The 23,553-nt window shown below is 31.5% G+C and overlaps 1 protein-coding gene across 2 annotated transcripts in view; it reads right to left on the minus strand.

Annotated features, from left to right (window-relative positions):
- CERT1 (ceramide transporter 1) overlaps window positions 1–23,553 on the minus strand; it is a 140,148-nt gene that overhangs the window by 25,526 nt on the left and 91,069 nt on the right. Inside the window, exons 8-11 of one of the 2 annotated variants that reach the window (XM_074282296.1) lie at window positions 15,893–15,985; window positions 10,295–10,381; window positions 6,801–6,896; window positions 6,168–6,245 (exon numbers count right to left, since the gene is read on the minus strand). In XM_074282296.1, coding sequence (XP_074138397.1) covers window positions 6,168–6,245; window positions 6,801–6,896; window positions 10,295–10,381; window positions 15,893–15,985 — 354 coding nt within the window. The remainder of the gene's footprint in view (window positions 1–6,167; window positions 6,246–6,800; window positions 6,897–10,294; window positions 10,382–15,892; window positions 15,986–23,553) is intronic. The other variant, XM_074282297.1, reaches the window with a different exon arrangement.

Genomic DNA, 23,553 nt, shown 5'->3' on the forward strand with positions numbered 1-23,553 from the left:
CACAAAACTCCCTCTCATACACCTCTCATGTGAATATAACAATGTCATTTATATATAGTTAATAAGGATCAATCTCATATTGGTCCCCAAATTGACCACACTTTTGACTAGTATAAAAGCTGAGCATTGCTAGTAATTTACTTTTTAATAAACATATAGCATAAGTCTTTTTTTCAAGTTAATCTAATTGTCAATGTATACTACTTAAAATTCCTACTAATTGACGGAGACCTACATTTAATCCCAAATATGAGAAATATGGTAGGGTCAGTTCACCCACATCAGGGATATATAAAAAACAAACAAAAAACATGTAACTACTATATCATGAGAAAAAGACACATTAGAAGATGTAAAATGAACTCAAGATTAAAGGTAGTGAGCAATGTTGCTGTTAAGGAACAGATGACAAAACAAATTCTTCTTAACTGGGGAATGTATATCAAAATCATTAGTGAAACTAAAACAGAGTAATCTCACAAATCAGTGTCCAACTTTGGCAAACCAAAAGGTTTTTTTTTAACATAAACGAAACTTTTCCCACCAGCTTCCGTACCTCTTTGGATGTCTTAGTTATGTTAAAGACAAAGCAGAATTTGTTTTTGTAGGAATACCCAAAGTTTTTTAACGCTACCAAAAGCTACAACAGCATCTATGTGAAAAATTCACTTGTATATACCTTAATTTAACAAAGATTTATTTCACTCCAACTATACACATGCCAGATACCAAGTGCAGAGGCCACAAAGACTAAAAAAAAAAAAACGTAGTGCCCGCTATAAAGGAGTTCATGTTCTACTGTGGGTGAGAGCAGGTGGATAGTAGGAGAGAATGAGGGGAAACAAACATATACAGAAAATATTAACTAAAAACAAAGTAATTTTTTGAGGAGGAGCACTGAAAACTAGAATATTAAGAAAGGATTTCCTGTTAGTAGTACTTGAGTTGAAAGCTGAAGAAAGCTGGGGGTTCCAAGAGGCGGAGGTAAAGGGAGAAAATCAGAACAGGTACAGGAAGTGGTGTATATAAAGAGAAGTTAGAGTCGGCAAGATGTCCATAAGAAAAGTCAGCATGTTTGGAAAATTAAGTTTAAGTAATGTGTAATTAGCCCAGAACCAGATAAAGGACTTTCAACACCAGAAACATATTTTATCCTAAAATCAATGGGTAGCCATCAAAGCTTTGAGAACAACAGAATGACAAGGTCAGATTTATAGTTTAGGTAAATCAATTGGAAATAAGAAGGGTTGGATTCAGGAGTCTAATTAGGAGGCTATTACTGTAATTTAGGGTGGTAGCCATATGAAAAGAAAGAAATGGATTATTGTGAGAGATGCTAAGTAGAAATGATGAGCGCTCAATTGACTAATAGGATAGGGAGAAAGGGACAATAAGAATTAAGGGTGGTTCCTAGGTTTCAAACCCAGGTGCCTGAAGAATGGTGACACATTCAAAAGAAATAGGGAAGGCAGGAAGAAGGGCGAAGTTTAGTGGAAAAAGATGGTGAACAATTTTGAATATATTGAATCTGAGATACCTTGGGCTAACTGGGTGAGTAGATATCCAGCAGCAAATTTGATGTGCAGGACTAGGGTCAGAATTTTAGGGGTTAATACATAGATTTGTAAATCATCTACAAAAGATGATAATTGATTTTACAGGAGATGAAATCATCGTGAGAGAAGAGGGCCCGAAGAGTACTCTGGGATATACTTAGATAGAGGGAAAGACATACATGATAATACTTAGAGGAGACAGAGAAGAATCTCTGAAAGACAGGTATGGATTACAAAATTGAGAAGAATTTCATGAAACCCCAGGGAGTAAAATCTCTTCAGAAGGAAAGCTAATTCAGAGAGGTCAAGAAGGCAAAGACTGAAAAAGAGCCACTAAATTTTCAGTGAGAGATCACTGGTGAAAGAGACAGAAGCCATATTGCAAAGAAGAGAGTAAAAAAGAGTGAAAGTGAGAAACTGGAGACAATAAAAAAGTTTTTTCTTCACTGAAGCATATCAAACAGGTACTCAGAGATGACCAAAAGTAGTGCACAAGCCTGTTTTATTATGCAGCTGGATCATGCTTATTAATGATTAACACCTTGATATAGTTACTATGGTATCAATCATATATTCAACAGTTATCTTTTAGGTAGTTGGTAATCAATATATATTTGTTACAATAAGCATAACTTTAGAAGCCATAATTTTAGTTGGTCTGGAATGAAATACAGCTGATAACAAGTGATATGAACACAGGATGGAGAAAAAAGGTGGCTAATACACACACACACACACACATACTTCATTCCTGATAACGACATAACTATGTATCAGATTACATGCACATATTCAAAATTATTTTGTTTCATCCTTGGAGTGTTGCTTCTGTTCCCTTTGCTGCTTATTCTTCTGTTATCCTTACTCACATATCCTACAAGCCACTTTTTACCCATGACCATTTCAGAAAAACTGTTACTATAAGTCAACAATGAAATGATATTAATTGGCTACTGTCCAGGACCTGAATTCTAGTAATTTTATTCTTACACTTCAACTTCAGTAGTTTATCAATAACATCGATAAAAAAGCAACTCAGTGGCAAGAGCAGATCTAGTAACTTAATAGGTTAGAGAAATGCACATTTTTATTTATTTTGAACTTAACTTGATTCTATACCACACAAAGATGAAATCCCAAGACAACAGCCTTCTTGATTTGATGCTCAAACTTATTCAATGGATCATTGTACAGCCTGGCTCTATAAATAGAATTTTGTAGCAGTTTTCATGTCTTTTTGTTAATAAAATGTTTGATTGCTTTAAGTTTTCTTGAGATACTATGATTTTGCAGACTTAGGAAAAAATAGTCATTAATGGCTTAATGTCAATTTGTGGGGAAAATTTTAATGAAATATCTGGATGAAAACATAGTTAGAATACCTATCAAACTTAGGAGTATCAAACTTAGGAAAGATGAATAAGTTGTCATAACAGTATACAGAAAGATCTTGACTACCCAAAACATGTAGCTATATATCTAATAAGAAAATTTAAAATGCAGGGGTGCAAAATTCTCGATTTGGGTTATAAAAACAAGTTTTGGCTAGACAAAAATTCATTTGAAAAAGATCTGGGAAATATAGTGGATTACAAAGTGAAAATGAATTAACAGATCACTGTAGCAATCACAAAGCTAACAAGCTCTTTGGCTGCATTAAGAGGCCCTATCTTCAGAAAATAAGTAGTGACAGTCCTTTTACATTTTGCTCTAGTGAAGGGTTATCTTAAGTGGTATGCTTATTTTGAAAGAAGACACTAACAACATGGTAAATATCCAAAAGGTGACTTAAATGATGAGAGGATTTGCCATCATGCCCTTTAATAATACATGAAATTATTTGTTCAATAAATCATCAATAAGATTTTCATAATCATATAATGTTGAGTTAGAATTTTCCCTAGAGCAAAGCTTCTTAAAGCATAATTGCATCCTCAAATAGGGCCATGAAATTATGATTTATTATCAGCAAATGTTTGATTTGTATACCTGTATTATATAAGCCTATATCTTCAGCATCATATGAGGGTCTTGGGCTAAAAGGCATCACAAGTAGAGTAAGAAGCTCTACTCTAAAGGATAATTTTAACATGTGTAATAATCACCAATACTAAGTTAACTCAAGGTATTCTTGAACTTCATGGGGCAGTCAAACTCAATTAGGAGCTTGTTAATCATAATCTAGATGGTTGAGGTCAACAAGTCAATGCTAATCTCTATTTTCTTCTTTTCTTTATCTGTCACTGGAATGCTATTACCTGGATGTAAAGACTCTTAGCTCCCATATAATCTCTAATTCACCTTGAGAACAAGAAACACAAGAAAAAGAACTATGCCAGCAGAGCTCTAATCTGACACACCCCAATCATAAGCATGCACAGACAACCACCTCTAAATCTTCCATCTCTTCTTTGCAGCTTCTGTTTTCATAATATTAAAGGGAAGAGGGTAGAGAGAAATGAACACTAAGGATTTTTAGCTCTTTTTTTATTCATTACATGAATACATGCTTTACAAGCAGACTTGGAATTCTAGCTTTGTCACTGATTTGTTATGGATATATGGAAAAATCTACTAATTTACTTTTTATTTTTGCAAAATATGTATATATGGAAAGCATAGAAGATAGAGAAACAGCTCAAAGTTCCAGAACAGGTGGATTGTATGTCAGTGATTTCTGATTGGATTTATTTATGCTTTCCTAAATGATCTACACAAAACAAGTTTATCTGTTTTTGTGTTTAGGAACAAAATCTATCCTGGTAAATACTGAAAAATTTTGAGAAGGACACTAATATGTTAATATGTTCAAGAAAAAAAAAAACTTTTAAAGAGACATATTTTTAAAAAAGCTATCAGTATTAAATTTCTCTTCCTGTTCCAACTTCAGAGAAAAAATTGACATAAATCTGACTTACATGTAAAATTATAATTGGAAAATCTGTTTCATATTATGCCAAAAGCTTTTTTTAAATAGCTAAAATTTTCCTGACTATTCAGAAATTTTAAAAGTATATATATATAGATATCTCCCATTACCATTCCTTCCCCTAAATTATTTTACTGGCCCATTGAAAAATTTATTGCAGTAGCATGTAATATTAAACAAGAGAAATTTTAACTGTAGTATAGATTTAACAGTACATGCACCAAAATAGTTATAAAAACTCTGAAGGAATTGACATCAAATAACTAAGATAATATTAGCAACTACATATTATATATTATGATAGATAACTAAGTTTTTCTGGTAGTGGTACTAGATTCACAATGGAAATTTATAGCAGAAATTGATCATTCAACATTTAACTATTTTCTGTGTTTAATTATGAGCCTTGAATAAAGTAAGTGCTTGGTAAATGCTTATTACCTTATTAGGCCCAGTATTTTTTTTTTTTTTTTAAACAAGACAATTGGCCAGGAAAAGAGATGTAGTCTGTTGGGGCTATTAAAAAAAAAAAAAAAAATCACAAAACTAATAGCCATATTTAGGTATTGAACTGTAACAGTAATAGTAGATAGATTACCAGCAGAATAGAAAACTCCTTTGGCATTGTCAATTAGGTGAATATGTGCTATTCTGTCACTACTTCCCAGTTCTCTGATTGCTCAATGCTCGCCTATATTGTATGCTTGGACCTTTTCAATAACTATCCATCTCCCATCCAAAGTGATTATCTAATTCAAAAGAGAAAAGGACAGAAGGAAGGGGAGAGGGAGAAGAAAGGAGGGAGGGAGGGAGGGAGGGGCAGAAGAGAGGGAGAGAAGAAGAGAGGGGGAATGAGGGAAGGAGAAAGGTAGAGAGAGAGAGAAAGAGAGAGACAGATACACCCTTGAATAAAAACAAAAAATAGCAAAAGATGGACATAATCAAAATAATGATCACATGTATCAATGTAGTTTTAAAGCAACTCTACTTTAGTTATGCTTAAGCTACTAGATCTTCTTAAATACCTAACTTCAAAAGTCATTATTTTCTAATACATTGGGATAAAGATCTAGACCAAAATGGATCTCAGTTTATCTGAAAATAAAGGGGGTGGACTAAATAACTTCTCCAAAGTTCTTTTGACCTCTAGATTCTATGATTACATATATTAGAATGTCAATTTACTGATTTAATACAGAAAAAACCCTCTGATATAAGTAAAATGTAAATTATCCTAAGACCTTAAGAGTTGTACAGTACTAGAATGACCATGAGTAAAGAAGCTGAAGCCTCAAAAGTAGCAAAAACTTTAAAGTTATTGTACTGATTATAATTCAATTGTATTATTATTATAGACTCTCTTAACAAATCTCTATCATTTAGTCCCGTGTAATACCTCCTCCATTAGAAATGTGGTATCTTATATGAAGATAGTTACTATACAGCATATAAAAGGAAAAAATTCAAATTCCTTGCTCATGTATGCTCCAGGAGGTCAAAAGAGTACAAGCATGCATGGGAGAATAACTGTTTAGTAGAAAAAAGAATGCCTTTTTATTGTTTCTTGTTATTGATTTAGAACCAAAAAACCAAGTGACCTAACCCAAAGAATTCCAAGAACTAGAAAAATAGGATGAAACACAGTACATAACTCAAGTTCACTCCATGCATTTGTACAGTACCTGTGCGCTGAATCTGTGAACATCATCAGAGGCACTGACTAGATCAATGGAAGACATGGAGGAAGAGCGACTATAGGGCTACCAGAGACAGACAAAGAAAAAACCAAGTAATCAGAACAAAGGCACAATAGAGCATTCAGTACCAACTTCCAAACACAAGATAAAGAAAAGGAAAAACAAAGCACCATACGAAATAAGCACAGCAAAAAGTGCTGACTTCATGTACCTATTATGTATTTTGCTCCATTTTTTTTAAAAATAAGGAATGTAGCTTTTTACAGTACAAAGAAAAATGTCACTTAACCCTGATGGATGAAGAGCACTGATCAAGTTGCTTGTTTAATATTTCTGATTAATTTTTTATTTAAAAAAAAAGAAGAAAAATGCATTTAGTAGGATTTTTTTGTTTGTTTTACTTGGTAGGTACAGTGAAAGAACAGAGAGAAGAAAATGGCAAAGATACAGAATACAACAAATACAAATAATTTTCTTAAGTGATTTTTGAAGTGACAAAGTAACTGATAAATTTACTTAGGAAGGTTTGCAAATCATAGCATAAAATCTATTTTCAAAAGCTAAAGACAAAGTTATATGGCATAGCTTTCTATAAATTCTAAAGTTAATTTATCTTACCTGTTGAGCAAATCTATGAGTACCCACAGAAGAATAAACATCACTAGATGGTGGTAGGGATGTAGGCCAATGCAATCTGCTCTTTTCACTCTGTGACTGGAGGGAAAAGAATATTTTAAAAATATGTTGTAGCCAAAAGGTAGATCCCATTACCGGTTATTGAACACTCAGTTTTTATAAATCCATAAATATAGGGAAATCTAATAATAATAAAATGTTTTATTTTGCTAAATCCTAACATTTCATACCTGCCCATTATGCCACTAACTCACCCACCCATACAGCCACCACTGCCTTAGTCCACAGACAGATCATTGTTTTCAGACTATACAAATTTTCTTTTTGATCTACTTATATCTTTTACTCAAACCTTCTGAGCCTTAGTTTTCTTATAATAATACTTATACTGCCTATGATATCAGAGATGATGTGATAATAAAATGAGTGAGCAATATATACAATGAGTGAGCTTTGTAACTTTATTTTATAGTAACAGAATATATAATGAAAAGAAGACTGGATAGAAGAGATAAAAGATTGAGGGTAGAATCCTGTTTGTTACTTGTCCTAAGCACAGCAAGTCACTTTACTTTTCTATGCTTCAGTTTTATTAGTTTAAAAAAAAAAAAAAAAAAAAAGCAGCAACAGCATCATGTATTGGACAGAGATCTAGCCTCTGAGTAAGAAAGCCCAGGATTTTAAGTACAACTATTTCAAATTTGGATTTTAAAATAGGAGAAACACAGGCCAGTTTTAAATTACAAAGAAATCAATGAGCATAGCAAGATCAACCTTTTAACAAAAGGACTAACTTAAAATAATAAAAATACTGGGAGGTAGTACAGATATATTCCTTAATTTTACAGATGAGGTCCCTTACAGACCTAAAAGACCAACAAATGTTTACTTGCTAAGTATCTTCTGCTACTAAAGCAGTCAAAATACATATGAGAAACATCTCGAAGTGGCATAATATGCCTTCTAGTGGTGAAAGAGGTCAGGTGCACTATTACTGGATTAAGGCAGCCCAAAATCAGTTAAGATGAAAAGAAATGTTATATTTCAGATTCCACTGATGGAAATAAAGCTAATGTAATTGATAGAAAAAGCAAAAGTTAACAAGCACTAGTTAATTACCTACTATGTGCTCAGTAGCGCACTAGGCACTGGGAACACATTTACAAAAAGTGAGCAGATCCTGCTTCTTAAGGAGCTTATAATCTAACAAGGGAGGTGACATGGTCACAGATAAGTATGTATAGTTCATCTACTATAATGAGGGGAACAGGTTTAAATGAGTCTAGCTCTTATTCAAATAAGATCCTATGAAACAATTTAATATTATCATCTCCATTATATATCTAAGTAAACAGGCTCAGAGTAAATTGCTCTACAATCATAATAAATGACTATACTTTCTGAGGGAAGGTACCATACACACTTGCTTTACTAATTTAGTAACATATGTTAGTATATAGCCTTATGGACCCTAAATATTAAACAAGCTGTAAAAAAACAAATATAAGAGATATACAAAATACACTTATATAGGTAGTAGGATGGGTTGCATACAGCATTAACATTTGAAGAATTCTAAAAAGGACTCTTAAAGGACATGGTATTTCGACTAAGCCCTGAAGAGAACAAGGGTTTGTTCCAAAGATGTTTAAGGAAGAAAATGTTCCAGTCTGATTAAAAAAAAAAAAAAAAAAAAAAAAAAAGATGATAGAAGATGAAATGCCAAGTAGAGGAAAGAGCATATAGTTGAGTCTGCCTGAAGTACAGAATATTATGGGGAATGATGTTTAATTTCTCCATTATATAAAGCTACACTGTGAAGGTCAGTGAATGATAAGAGGATCCTAGAGGAAATGGAGAAAAAAGTAACATGATAACATCATCTGTTCTTTAAGGCTATTTAAGAATTATTATAAGAATTTGTGTAAATAAATTAGAGGAGCAAATGAATAATAGACAGAATCAATTGATGACATACAAGCAACTATTAGAACTAATAAGAGAGAATAAAAGTGAGGAAAAGCTGAAGAGAATGGAAAAAATGACAATGACTGGGACTGAAATAAGATATTCAGCATAAAAACAGAAGCATACAGCATAAAAGAAAGAGACTGATTTCTGCTAGTTTGTGTCATTATTACAAAGTTATAAATCTTTTTGGAGAGGGAAAGGGGAATGGTAATGCAGGTTATCTTAAATTGAGGGCTTTCTTTCACTTACTAAGTACTTACTTTCGTTACTAAGTAAAATAAACATTCAAACTATTACTCTTTTAATTGAGAAACTAAATTCATAGTATTGATAGAAGAAGGAGCTAGGATGTTTTTAAAGGAGAAGCAGAATAATACTACGTCTATTTATTTTGATGTTAAGTATACATGTAACACATAATGGTAGTATGCATACATGCATACACACAAAACACATTCCATGCATAAGTGATTTACTTGGTATAGGAAACTTCCAGTTGGGAAATTTCCTTTAGCAAAGATGAGCAGCTTTTCATGTTTTTGAGTTGCTAGGGTACAACCAAAAAATTAAGTAACTTGCTCAAGTTCAGCATTGCCAATGTGTCAGGAGCAATCCTTGAACCCAGTTTTCCTAACTCTGAGGCTATTTATATCCATTATACCACATGTCTATCAATAATTATATAGAATTTAATGAAAAAAAATTCTATATTCAATAGCAAGCAATTCTTAATGCTTTTCATTAGCAAAAAGTACTATAGTTCAACTTCCATTAGAAATAGCATTATGATGAAATGACACCATAAAATTCCAAAATCTGATACCATTTTAAGCAATATTAAATAAAAATTTTCAACAAAACAAAACAAAAAAAAAACTTAGATTCTCTATAGTTTTCTTTTACTGATGGAATTGACCTACTACTTTATTTTCACCCAAAAATATTTTAACAGAAAATAAAAATATCCAAAAATGCCAATTTATTATCACATGAATATCTCTTGAAATGAAAATGAAAGTACTAGGAAAAATTATTATCCATGAAATAACATTTTTGTTGTTGTTGTTGTTATTGTATATTTGCTCCTTTCCCCCCTGCCACAGCTTCCTGTGAATCTCTAGGGAAATGTAATCTTATCAACTCTAATGGACCTAAATTTATTTTATGTGTTTGCTTTCTGTGAGGACAGGGAAAGTACAAGGAAACTAACAGCAAAATTACCCTTATTGCAGAGTATACTTGGATGTGTTAAAGAAAAGCATATCTACCTTTCACTCCACATGTAATATTGTACTTCAGTCATACTTTGGCCTTGTAATGAAAAAGCCCAATGATTTCTTATCTACTATACTGAAACTAAAATGAGATCAAGAATATTTTTCAGAAAGATTTCTAAGTTCAAATCATTAATATGAAACAAGTTCATTCTTGACTTAAACAGAACCACTGCATATAAGAAAATGCTTACAACATTAATATTCATCTTAAAATATTATTAAAAATACCTGTTCTTCTATTTTATCTTGTCTGTCAAGAGCAGCTTCAACAGCATCAAAGAATTCCTCCTCATTAATCAGACTATTTGGACCTTCCTATTTCCAACACACAGGAAAAAAAAAAACATAATTAAACATACATTAGAACCATTCTCTGCTGCAGAGCTTTAATTCCAATATCAGTCTACTGAGATCTAATGCCATTAATTACATTAAAAAACAATTACAATGTCCCATATATAAAAGTTATAATTCTATAGTCATTCATTCAAATATCAGTACATACTTCATATAACGATCATAAATTGTGGGTAATACTAGCTAAACACATTAAATTCTTTGCCTTCAAGAAGCCTATAATTCAGTTGAAAAAAAAAATCACATACAGGGTTAAAAACACTACATTTGATTAAATGCTAAATGAGTCAAATAGTTGAGTCCTTTGAGAATTAAGAGAAAGAGAAAATTAATATGAACTAGACCAGGAAGGTCACATGAAAAGAAAAATAAGACATTCTGAGTCCTTAAAAGAGAAAAGTCTGAAAAAATTTCATTTCAGAAAATTAGAATAAGCAATGGGAAGGAAATTGAAACAAAAGTGATTGTGTCACAAAGTACATATAAAGGTGGCAAGGGATCACCTGGATAGAAAGTAGAAAAAGAATTGATAGTTTAGGCAATATATAATTTGGGCACAAAATCATGATAAAGTAATCTTGGGGAACGCCAACTACTTGACTAACTTTTGGAACTAGTGCTTCCTCTGCCAAAACTAGAGCAGCGAACAATTTCTTGACTAGCCTAAATAATAATCACATCCTTCATATATAATAACCAAAAAAAGGAGAAATCCATTTTGATCATTCTTAGCAATAACAAGGAAATGGATGCTGGGGTAAAAATGATATAAATAATAGAAGTCAGTGAAAACTCTATCACAGAATTTCTAGGAAAGCCTGGCATATGTCTCCAAAATTTGGGGAACCCAAATGTCTAAAAGTTTACAGTAAGGAGGGTTTCACATGAATGAAAATTTCCAGGGAAGTCAGCTTAGAAAGAATGGAAGAGTCTCTTTTTATCCAGCTCTAATGAAAATATTTAAATAAGTAATATTTATTATGACATATTTATGTAGTTCTTTTTTAGCTTTCTAGTTTAATATCAATCTCATAAAAGAAACTTAGAAGAATGTTTTCCTTTTCTGTTTCTGAAAATCTATAATGCAAATATCAATTCTTTCAAATACTATTAAATTTGAGAGAATTTTCCTTTAAATCTATTTAGATTATTGTTTTTCATTAATTCTTTACACTCTTTCACTCATTTTTTTTTTTTTTGAAAATGGAGTAAGATATATCTCTGTTTTTTTAAAAAAAATGTGAGTATTTTACTTTTTGGATAGATAAAGCATAATTTCTTTTGAATCATGACCTTTGTAGACATTTAGCTATATATGGTGGCTTCTGATAATTGTTTTATGCTGTTATCTTTTGTTTTTCCTATTTTCAATTTTATTTCCTTCTTACTTCTTTTAAACTTCTTTTACTTCTTAGCTAAACTTACTTAAACTTACTTTTACTTCTTAGCTAAAGGTTTACCAATTTTGTTATTTTTTTTCAAGGAAATATCTTTTAGTTTCATTTGTCTTTTGAGAGTGTTCTGAAGAATAAAATTCTGAAAACAAAATCATCACGATGAAGGGAGTTGTATAAAGAGAACAACATGGGGAACTCATCAACCTACTGAGGTTTTAAAGACATGTATTTAATACAAAAGCAGGTAAAGGAAACAGAATTTTTAAAAATATCATGATATATTCTATAATAAATGTCAGAAGAGTTAAGCTCAGAATGATTTAAAGCTAGTGTGAAAGCTAGGGAAAACAAAAATTATTTTTTGAAAGCCAAAGAAGGAATAGCATGACTATTTGGAGCACATGGGATAACTGATAAGAGAAGATGTTCATTTTTTATTTGACTTCTGCTTTCTACTCCAAGGAAAGTGATCTTTGGATCTAAAAGTTCTAGACAAAAAACATTGAATAGGTAGCAAGTAAAGTGTTCTAGTCATTTGGTCCAGTTGAATTTCATCTTTAAATATTTAAAGTACTAGTAAATAATAGTTGAACTGCTATTGGCAGTGTTATCTGAAAGATCATGGGGAATGGACCTGATGTACAACTAAAGAAGGGCGAATATAGTCCCAATTTTCAAAAAGGAGAATGGAATCTGTCAACTATAAGACAATCAGCTTGATTTGAATTCCTGATGTTTAAATTTTAGAATGTGTTACTGAATAGATGATGAGTAAACACAAAGAAACAATACTGTTTCATTAAGAACATATCATATTGCATTAAGCTTATTTCCTTTCTGAGCAATGGCGCTAGAATGATAGATCAAGAAAAAAGATAGTTTTACCAGGACTTTAACAAGTGCATTTGATATAGAATTCCGCGTCAATCTTGTGGATAAGATAAAGACCTACAGGCAATAGTACACTTATATGGATTAGTAACTGGATAATGAGTAGTGTGGAGAATAGATTAACTTGGAAAAAGGTATGCAGCAAAATGTACCAAAGATCTGAGTTTGGCTTTCTGCTGGTTAACCATTTCATCAATGATTTAGATAGATGCTGTGTTTATCAAATTTTTAGGTAAAACAAAGATAGCAGAGATAAGTAATTCCCTAGATGATGGAAGTAAAATGAGAAAAATACTAATGGGTGACAAGACTGGATCAAATCTGATAAAATTAAATGCAGTCTCAGTTTGAGTTAAAAAAAAAAAATCACAAATACATGATTACATATTAGTTTGTCTAAAAAAAGATTTAGGAGGTTTAATGAACTACAAATTCAACTGAGTTGAATTACATAAGCAAACATTCTAGATATAATGAGTGGGGATCTTTCCTGGAGTCTTACTCTGGTAGATTTCAGTTCTGAAAACTACAGGAAAACCTTTGATAAACTGTATAGATTTTAAAGGAAGGCAAACAGAATGGCAAAAGACTTAAAAATTTGTGCTGTATGAGAGGTGAAGGGATATTTATCGGGATGCTACAACTATGATTGTTTATCAAAAAGAAAGGAGGTGAGTGAAATAAATGACACACATGAAGAACAGTCTCAAGTATGTGAATAGATGAATTTGTCTAATTTGTTCTCTGGCAGAACCAGGAGAAATTGGCTTAAAAGTAGACCAATGTTACAATTAAATGAGTATCTTCACATAAGGCCCAAAACAGAATATGGAAAGAAGAAAATCTAGATTAACTAAGAAAAGTTTCCAAATAACTGTATCTATTAAAAAATTGAATAGTGTGGAAAGCAGAATATTCCCACACTTTGGAAAATATCCCTTAGTAGCTTAACTACCACTTGTTGGGTATGACATAGAGAGGATCCTTGTTCATGTTTAGCTTTGACTACATGGCCATTGAAGTAGCTTAGAAATTTGGAATTCTCTAATTATGAGACATATTAGTGCTCTGAGTAAATAAGATTAGTAAGGTTCAAAGAAATCTTAAGATTATAGAAATTTAATTATGATTTTGGGAATGATGCCTTCATTTTTTCATTATGTTTTGTCAAAAAAGATACGCATTTAAAATCAGATCTTTACTGACCGATGAGTCAAATCCAGAGCTCATTTCCCTACACCACGATTATCTCTAAGAAAGACAGACAGAAGGGACACCTAGATAGGGCAGTGAAAATTGTATGGGTCCTGAAGTCAGGAGGAATTGAGTTCATAATCCAGCCTCAGACACTTAACACTTACTAGCTATGTGACCCTAGGCAAAGTCACTTAAAGCCCAACTGCCTCACCAAAAGAAAAGAAAAGAAAGATATGGAAAGTATACAGATTGGTATGTATAAAGACAAGTAAAAATTTCTAAGTTTGAAGGGACACAGATATCTTAAAAAAATATTTTTCAAGTCATGAGGCAGAAAGTAAAGAACCAATTGAGAAGAATTTGAAGCTGTTAAACAAAGAAGGTCCTAAATGTCTTCTTTATATAATTCAATTTTGTCTGAGAGAAATATTAAAGTGAAGGAGAATGTAGGATTAAATAGAGAGAATGTAGGTAAAAAATCTAGTTGGTAGACAACTGAAAAAAAATCAAGGTTATGAGGAAACTGGAGTCTGGACTACAATGAAGATAAAATCAAGATGGAAGAAGAGATGAAAGAGTAAGAGATCACAGGTAAGATTAAAAAAAAAAGATATATAACTGAGAATCTAAACAAGAAGTCAGTTGGGCTTAAAAATGAGATCACTTTCATTGGATTTGGAGAGAAGTTTATTTCTCTTGCTTTTGGTTTTTGAACAAAAGTTCAAATATGACTTGGATTAGATTTTAGGTTATAGAAACATTCAAACACAGTCCATTAATTTTAAGTATCTTTATCTCTGATATTTTTAAATTCAGTTGTTAAAGAGTCTCACAGATAATTTATAGGCCAGATGATTTACCCACTGCCACAAAGTTATGAAATTTTATGAATTTTAAGATGTTTACCAAGTAATTATATGACAGACTGTTCATAATACACCACAATTTGCTATTTACAGAAGTGCTCATGTTTTAAAATTATGTAAATAATGTATTCTCATTTGGTTATCAATCACTAAGTTGATTTACTACATTGTTTTCAGAAATTCATTTATAAAATGTTATGTAGCTAAAATGTCATAAGTTCCTATGTACCTGGAAATAAGTGATGTCAATAAATGTTGGTTTCCTAAATTAAAAAAAATTTGGGAGAAAAAGCATACTTGGTAATTTTAACAGATCAAAAGGAACCAAACTGGTTCTTCAGTTAAAATAATCATGGAAAAATTTAATCTATAAGTATTACTTGGTAAACATCTTAAATTCAGATCAAGTTCAAAATCCTTCCTCAATGTCTATTTTAAAAACAGAATGGGTTCTGAGTTAAGATTCTTCCATTGGCAAGTTCCCTTCTTTTATTTGGGTTTTTAAATTGGAGGGCTGTGGGGAGGGGCACAAAATAATAAGCTCTTGCCGTATCATGGAAATTAATTTATGTTAGAAAACACATTTAGTTAATCTTATCTGAAGAGTTAATACAAAGAACTTAATCTGTTTCTGAGATCTCTTTATACTAAAACAAAAAACTCCAATTTCTCAAATGGATTAGGTCAATTTAATAACACTCTGATATTTTGTCATGAGAGTTCTCTCTTTTGACAAATTGCAATCACTCTAACTTAGTATATTATGTCTTGTGGAGTTGTTAAAGAGTCTCACAGATAATTTATAGGGTCAGATGATTTACCCACTGCCACAAAGTTGTGAAATGTCTGAAGGAGAATTTGAACTTAGCTAAGCTATCTCTCTGAAGGTGAAAAATTAAGTTAGAAAATCTTCCTGAACAATTAAAAAACATTAAATGTGCACTGATTGCTTTAAAATAAATTTAATAACTTGCTAATCCCTCTTAATGTTTTCTTTTAATATTCTCATTAAAGAGCAACAATGGAATTCAACAGTCTACCAAGTGGAAAAGGAAGCTTCTTAGTTAAGAGTTTTAGGAAGATTATTTTTTCTGCATTACAAATGATGAAACCTATACCTCATAATCTGGTCCTCCAAAATGGGATTTTTTCTTTAGTTCAGTCGCAGCGTTTTTGTAGGCTTCTTCTAACCTCCTTTTTTTCTCAATTTCCTGTTTAAAAAATAGGCAATTAACATAAATGAATTTTTAAAAAATACATATATGAATAAAATATTGCTTTACTTTACACAAGGCCCTCATTGCATCTAGAATTTGATCAAATAAGTTGTGGGTTTCTACCAAGTATGAGTAACTATGTATTATACCTTAGACTGACTTTTCAAGAATGTTGTCATTTATAAAAATATAAGACTAGAATTTTTTCCTAGATAAAATGACATGATCTGTCAAGTGGATTTAGTAACTACCAAAAGATCTTAATACATTAGAAGCAACAAAAAGGCCTAAAATAACTTTCAATAATTACTTCACTGATATACTTGTACCATGTTTGTATTTTCTCAATGAGTTCAGAGATATTTCTAAATAAAAGGATAGAAAAATTATTTGACTCCAAGGATGATGAATAAATACCTTGAAATAAAAAGAAGCCTTCTTTTACTTGTTTGTTACTGATTTATTGAAATTTTAGAATATTAAAACATTAAAGATTAGTGGCTGTATCTAGAGTCTAATAATTTGTATAAGTGTAACAACTTGCTTTTGATATTCAGTTTATTCATTTGTAAGAAGATAATACTTTTAATTAAACCTGTTCTCAAGATGACTAATCTAATCATTTTGAACTAAAATTTGTGACAAAGAACACAATCCAACACAGAAACTACATTTCTCTAGTATATAATTTTTGTCTTAGCAATTCTACTCTTCTTGGTTATAACAGAGAAAAAATTTTATTTCTCTTTTATAAAACTCTGAGTTTTTCCATTACTTAAAGAGTTTCTTTTTAGTTGTACAACTTAAATAGTTGTAGTTACTGTGCATTTGTTTTCTTGAGTCTGCTTGTTTAATTTGTTAAATTCTTCCAACTTTTCTTTAAATTATTCATATTTGGCTTTTCTTCCTAGACAAAAATATTCTATTCCATTCACATGTTTTTTTCTACATAAATTCCATACATATTTTGAAAACTTTCTATTCTTTAGCTATTCTTTATCTAATTGCTTGAGAATGCCATATATATATATGTGTATATATGTCATTACCATTTATTAGACTTTTATTTTTTAATAGTTTTTTAATTTTTCCAAAAACATGCAAAGATAATTTTCAATATTCACCTTTGCAAAACCTTGTGTTCCAAATTTTTCTCCCTCCCTCCCCCTCTCTTCCTCCTTCTAGACAGCTAGGAATCTGATACAGGTTCAACAAGCAATTTTTCTAAACATAATTCTATAGTCATCATTCTGCACAAGAAAAAACAGATCAAAAGGGAAAAACAAACACAAGAAAAAAAAAAGTGAAAATATTATGATTTGATCCACATTTAGTCTCCAGAGTTCTCTCTGGATGTAGATGGCTCTTTCTATCACAAGTCTATTTGAATTGCCCTGAATCACTCCATTGTTGAAAAGAGCCAAGTCCACCATAGTTGATCACCATATAATCTTGTTGTTGCTGTGTACAATATTGTCTTGGTTCTGCTCACTTCACTTTTCTGAAATTAGCCTGCTCATCATTTCTTATAGAACATTAATATTCTATTACATTCATATACTATTAACTTATTCAGTCACTTCCCAACTCATAGACATCCATCCACTCAATTTCCAGTAACTCGCCACTACAAAAAGAGCTGCTACAAACATTTTTGTACATATGGGTCCTTTTCCCTCTTTAATGATTTCTTCGGTATACAAACCCAGAAGAGATACTTGCTAGATCAAAGGGTATGCACAGTCTTATAGTCCTAGTCCTTTCAACATAGTTCCAAATTAATCTCAGGATGTTTAAATTATTTCACAACTCCACCAACAATGCATTAGTGTCCCAGTTTTCCCACATTCCCTCCAAAATGTATCATTATCTTTTCTTGTCACCCTACTCAATCTGAAAGATATGAAATAGTACTTCAGAGTTGTCTTAATTTGCATTCTAATCAATAGTAATTTATATCATTTTTTCATGACTAGAAATGGTCTTAATTTTTTCATCTGAAAATTATCTGTTCATATCCTTTTGACCATTTATCAATTGGGAAATGGCTTGTATCCTATAAATTTGAGTCAATTCTCTACATATTTTAGAAATAAGACCTTTTATCAGAAACACTGGATGCAAAAAATTTTACCAGCTTTTTGCTTCTCTTCTAATCTTGGCTTCCTTGATTTTGTTTATACAGGAAGTTTTTAATTTAATGTAATCAAAATGATTCATTTCTCATTTCATAATGTTCTCTAGTTCTTTTTTTGGCCAGAAATTTCTCTCTTCTCTACAGATCTGAGTGGTAGACTTGTTCTTATTTTTGTTCAATTTGCTTACAGTATCACCCTTTACATCTAAACCATGAACCTATCTCAAACTTATCTTGGTATAAGGTGTTAGATGTTTATCAATGCTTAGTTTTTGCCACAATTTTTTTCTAGTTTTCCCAGAAATTTTTGCCAAATAGTGAGTTCTTATGCCAGAAGATAAGAGTTTTGGAGTTTATTAAACACTAGGTAACTATACTCACTGACTTACTATGTCTAATGAACCTAACCTATTCCAGTGATTGATTCACTACTCTATTTTTTAGTTAGTAGCAAATGGTTTTGATAACTGCTGCTTTATAATATAGACCAAGGTTTGGTACAGTTAGGCTATCTTCCTTAATTTCCTAGATATTCTTGGCCTTTTGTTCTTACAGATAAATTTTGTTATTATTTTTTTCTATTTCTATAAAATAATTTCTTGGCAGGTTGATTGGTATGGCACTGAATAAGTAAATTAATTTAGGTGAAACTGTCATTTTTATTATATTAGCTTAGCCTAGCCATGAATAATTTATATTTTTCCAATTGTTTAGATCTGATTTTGTTTGTGTGAGAACTATTTTGTAATTGTGTTCATATAGTTCTTGGGTTTGTCTTGGCAGATAGACCTCCCAAGAATTTTATATTAAATATAGCTATTTTAAATGCATTTCCTTTATCTTTTGTTGCTGGATTTTGTTGGTAACATAGAAATGCCGATGATTTATATGGATTTATTTCATAACCTGCAACTTTACTGAGGCTATGAATGGTTTCAAGTCATTTAAAATTGATTCTCTAGGATCCTCTAAGAATACCATTATATCGTCTGCAAAGAGTGATAGTTTTGTTTCCTCATTACCTACTCTAATTCCTCCAATTTCTTTTTTCCCCTTCTTATTGCTAAAGTTAATATTTCTAGTACAACATTGAATAGCATTGGTGATAATGGAAAATCCTTGTTTGATCTCTGATCTTATTGGGAAGGTTCCTAGGACATCACCATTACATACAATGATTGCTGATTGTTTTAGATAGATGCTCCTTATCACTTTAAGAAAAACTTCATTTACTCCTATGTTCTATAGTATTTTTTAATACGAATGGGTAAGGCATTTCATCAAATGCTTTTCCTGTATCTATTGAGATAATCACATGATTTCTGTTAGTTTGGTTATTGATAAGGTCAGTTATACTGATAGTTTTCGTGATACTAAACCAAACTTACAGTACTAGTATAAATCTTACTTGGTCATAGTGTATTATCCTGGTAATAAGTTGCTGTAATCTCTTTGCCAACATTTTATTTAAGATTTTTTCATCAATATTCATTAGGGAAATTGGTCTATAATTTTCTTTCTCTGTTTTGGCCCTTCTTGGTTTAGGTGTCATCACTATATTTATGATATAAAAAGAATTTGGTAGCCCCCTTTCTTCCCCTACTTTTCCAAGTAGTTTACACAGTGCTGGAATTAACTGTTCTTTAAATGTCTTTTTTTTTTGGTTGTTTTTAAGTACATCATCATGTCATCTGCAAATAAGGGTAGTTTTGTGCCTGCTAATTCTCATATTAATACAACAGCTAATTATTTTTTAGAACTATGTAGTTCCTAATTAGTGTGAATAACAAATCTTCTGGAAGGGCATGTATTCAAATTCATACTATTTAAAAGTTATAATTTTGTAAAATATGGTAACTGGCTGTAGTCCAATGGAAATAGGTAGTAAAATTAAAATAATGAGACTTTCCTGGGAAATTCATCATTTATACTAATCAGGACCTAGTCAAATAATAGTTGAAAGAAAGAAACATTGCTCTAATCTTCTTTGTACTTGTTGAGGATGCTTCTTTTATTTCTACAATGCTCAAAATAAATTTTACATGTACCAACTACACATTCCAAGTAGTAGTAATCAAGCTGAGAAAATCTCATTCATTCCCCTTTCGAATAAACAATCCATGGGAAAGAAATTTAATTTTAATTCAAAATGCAATTTTAACTATTAATCATATAGTAACTCAACAAGCACTTACTAAATGTTTACTAGGGGCCAAGCACAAAGCTAAGTATTATGAATATAGAGAAACAAAGTTCCTGCCCTCAAAAAGCTCACAGTTCTAATAGAGGAGAAAACATGTAAACAACCATGTATATATGAGATATATACTGAATAGATAGGGGTGATGGTGATTAGAATCAGCAAGAGCTCTCAGCAGAAAATAGTTATAAGCTGGGTTTTGAAGGAAGCTTGAAGAGTCAGTTGGTAGAGGTGAGAAGGAAAAGTATTCCATCCTACTATATGTTGTTTACAGGAAACACACCTGAAACAGGATGAGACATTCAAACTAAAAGTAAAAGGGTGGAGCAGAATCTATTATGCTTCAGGCAAAACCAAAAAAGCAGGAGTAGCCATCCTCATCTCAGATCAAGCAAAAACAAAAATTGATCTAATTAAAAGAGATAAGGAAGGGCATTATATCCTGCTAAAGGGAAGCATCAATAGTGAAGCAGTATCAATATTAAACATGTATGCACCAAGTGGTGCAGCATCTAAATTCTTAAAAGAGAAATTAAGAGAGCTGCAAGAGGAAATAGATAGCAAAACTATAATAGCGGGAGATCTCAACCTTGCACTCTCAGAATTAGATAAATCAAACCACAAAATAAATAAGAAAGAAGTCAAAGAGGTAAATAGAATACTAGAAAAGTTTGATATGATAGATCTTTGGCGAAAGCTAAATGGAGACAGAAAGGAATATACTTTCTTCTCAGCAGTTCATGGAACCTATACAAAAATTGATCATATACTAGGGCATAAAAACCTCAAAATCAAATGCAGTAAGGCAGAAATAGTAAATGCATCCTTTTCAGACCATAATGCAATCAAAATAACATTTAATAAAAAGCCAGGGGAAAATAGACCAAAAAATAATTGGAAACTAAATAATCTTATACTAAAGAATGAGTGGGTAAAACAGCAAATCATAGACATAATTAATAACTTCACCCAAGAAAATGACAATAATGAGACATCATACCAAAATGTGTGGGATACAGCCAAAGCAGTAATTAGGGGAAGTTTTATATCTCTACAGGCCTACCTGCATAAAATAGAGAAAGAGAGGGCCAACGAATTGGGTTTACAACTAAAATTGCTAGAAAAGGAACAAATTAAAAACCCCCAGACAAACACAAAACTTGAAATTCAAAAAATAAAAGGTGAGATTAATAAAATTGAAAGTAAAAAAACTATTGAATTAATTAATAAAACTAAGAGTTGGTTTTATGAAAAAACCAACAAAATAGACAAACCCTTAGTAAACCTGATTAAAAAAAGGAAAGAGAAAAAGCAAATTGATAGTCTTGAAAATGAAAAGGGTGAACTCACCACTAATGAAGAGGAAATTAGAACAATAGTTAGGAGCTACTTTGCTCAACTTTATGCCGATAAATTCGATAACTTAAATGAAATGGAAGAATACCTTCAAAAATATAGCTTGCCCAGATTAACAGAGGAAGAAGTAAGTAGTTTAAATAGTCCCATCTCAGAAAAAGAAATAGACCAAGCTATTAACCAACTTCCTAAGAAAAAGTCCCCAGGACCAGATGGATTTACAGGTGAATTCTACCAAACATTTAAAGAACAACTAACTCCAATGCTATGTAAACTATTTGAAAAAATAGGGATTGAAGGAGTCCTACCAAATTCCTTCTATGACACAGACATGGTACTGATACCTAAACCAGGTAGATCGAAAACTGAGAAAGAAAACTATAGACCAATTTCCTTAATGAATATTGATGCTAAAATCTTAAATAAGATATTAGCAAATAGACTTCAGAAAATCATCCCCAGGATAATACACTATGACCAAGTGGGATTTATACCAGGAATGCAGGGATGGTTTAATATTAGGAAAACTATTAGTATAATTGACCATATTAATAATCAAATTAATAAAAACCATATGATCATCTCAATAGATGCAGAAAAGGCATTTGATAAAATCCAACATCCATTCCTACTAAAAACGCTTGAGAGTATAGGAATAAATGGACTATTCCTTAAAATAATAAGGAGCATATATTTAAAACCTTCAGTAAACATCATATGTAATGGTGATAAACTAGAACCTTTCCCTGTAAGATCAGGAGTGAAACAAGGTTGCCCACTATCACCATTACTATTCAATATAGTACTAGAAACTCTAGCCTTGGCAATAAGAGCCGAGAAAGAGATCCAAGGAATTAGAGTAGGAAATGAAGAAATCAAATTGTCACTTTTCGCAGATGACATGATGGTATACTTAGAGAACCCCAAAGACTCTGCTAAAAAGCTATTAGAAATAATTCAGAATTTTAGCAAAGTCGCAGGATACAAAATAAATCCACATAAATCCTCAGCATTTTTATACATTAACAACACAATCCAACAGCAAGAGATACAAAGAGAAATTCCATTCAAAATAACAGTCGATAGTATCAAATATTTGGGAATATATCTACCAAAGGAGAGTCAGGAATTATATGAGCAAAATTACAAAACACTTGCCACAAAAATAAAGTCAGATTTAAATAATTGGAAAGACATTCAATGTTCTTGGATAGGCCGAGCGAATATAATAAAGATGACAATACTCCCCAAACTAATCTATTTATTTAGTGCTATACCAATCAGACTCCCAAGAAACTATTTTAATGACCTAGAAAAAATAACAACAAAATTCATATGGAAGAATAAAAGGTCGAGAATTGCAAGGGAACTAATGAAAAAAAAGTCAGAGGAAGGTGGTCTAAGTGTACCTGATTTAAAGCTATATTATAAAGCAACAGTCACCAAAACCATTTGGTATTGGCTAAGAAATAGACTAGTTGATCAGTGGCATAGGTTAGGTTCACAGGACAAGATAGTGAATAAAAATAGCAATCTAATCTTTGACAAACCCAAAGATCCCAAATTTTGGGATAAGAATTCATTATTTGACAAAAACTGCTGGGAAAACTGGAAATTAGTATGGCAGAAACTAGGCATGGACCCACATTTAACACCACATACTAAGATTAGATCAAAATGGGTCCAAGATTTAGGCATAAAGAACGAAATCATAAATAAATTGGAGGAACATGGGATGGTTTACCTCTCAGACTTGTGGAGGAGGAAGGAGTTTGTGTCCAAGGGAGAACTAGAGACCATTATTGATCACAAAATAGAACATTTTGATTACACCAAATTAAAAAGTTTCTGCACAAACAAAACTAATGC

This window comes from Sminthopsis crassicaudata, chromosome 1 (assembly GCF_048593235.1).
Source record: "Sminthopsis crassicaudata isolate SCR6 chromosome 1, ASM4859323v1, whole genome shotgun sequence".
NCBI lineage: Eukaryota > Metazoa > Chordata > Mammalia > Dasyuromorphia > Dasyuridae > Sminthopsis > Sminthopsis crassicaudata.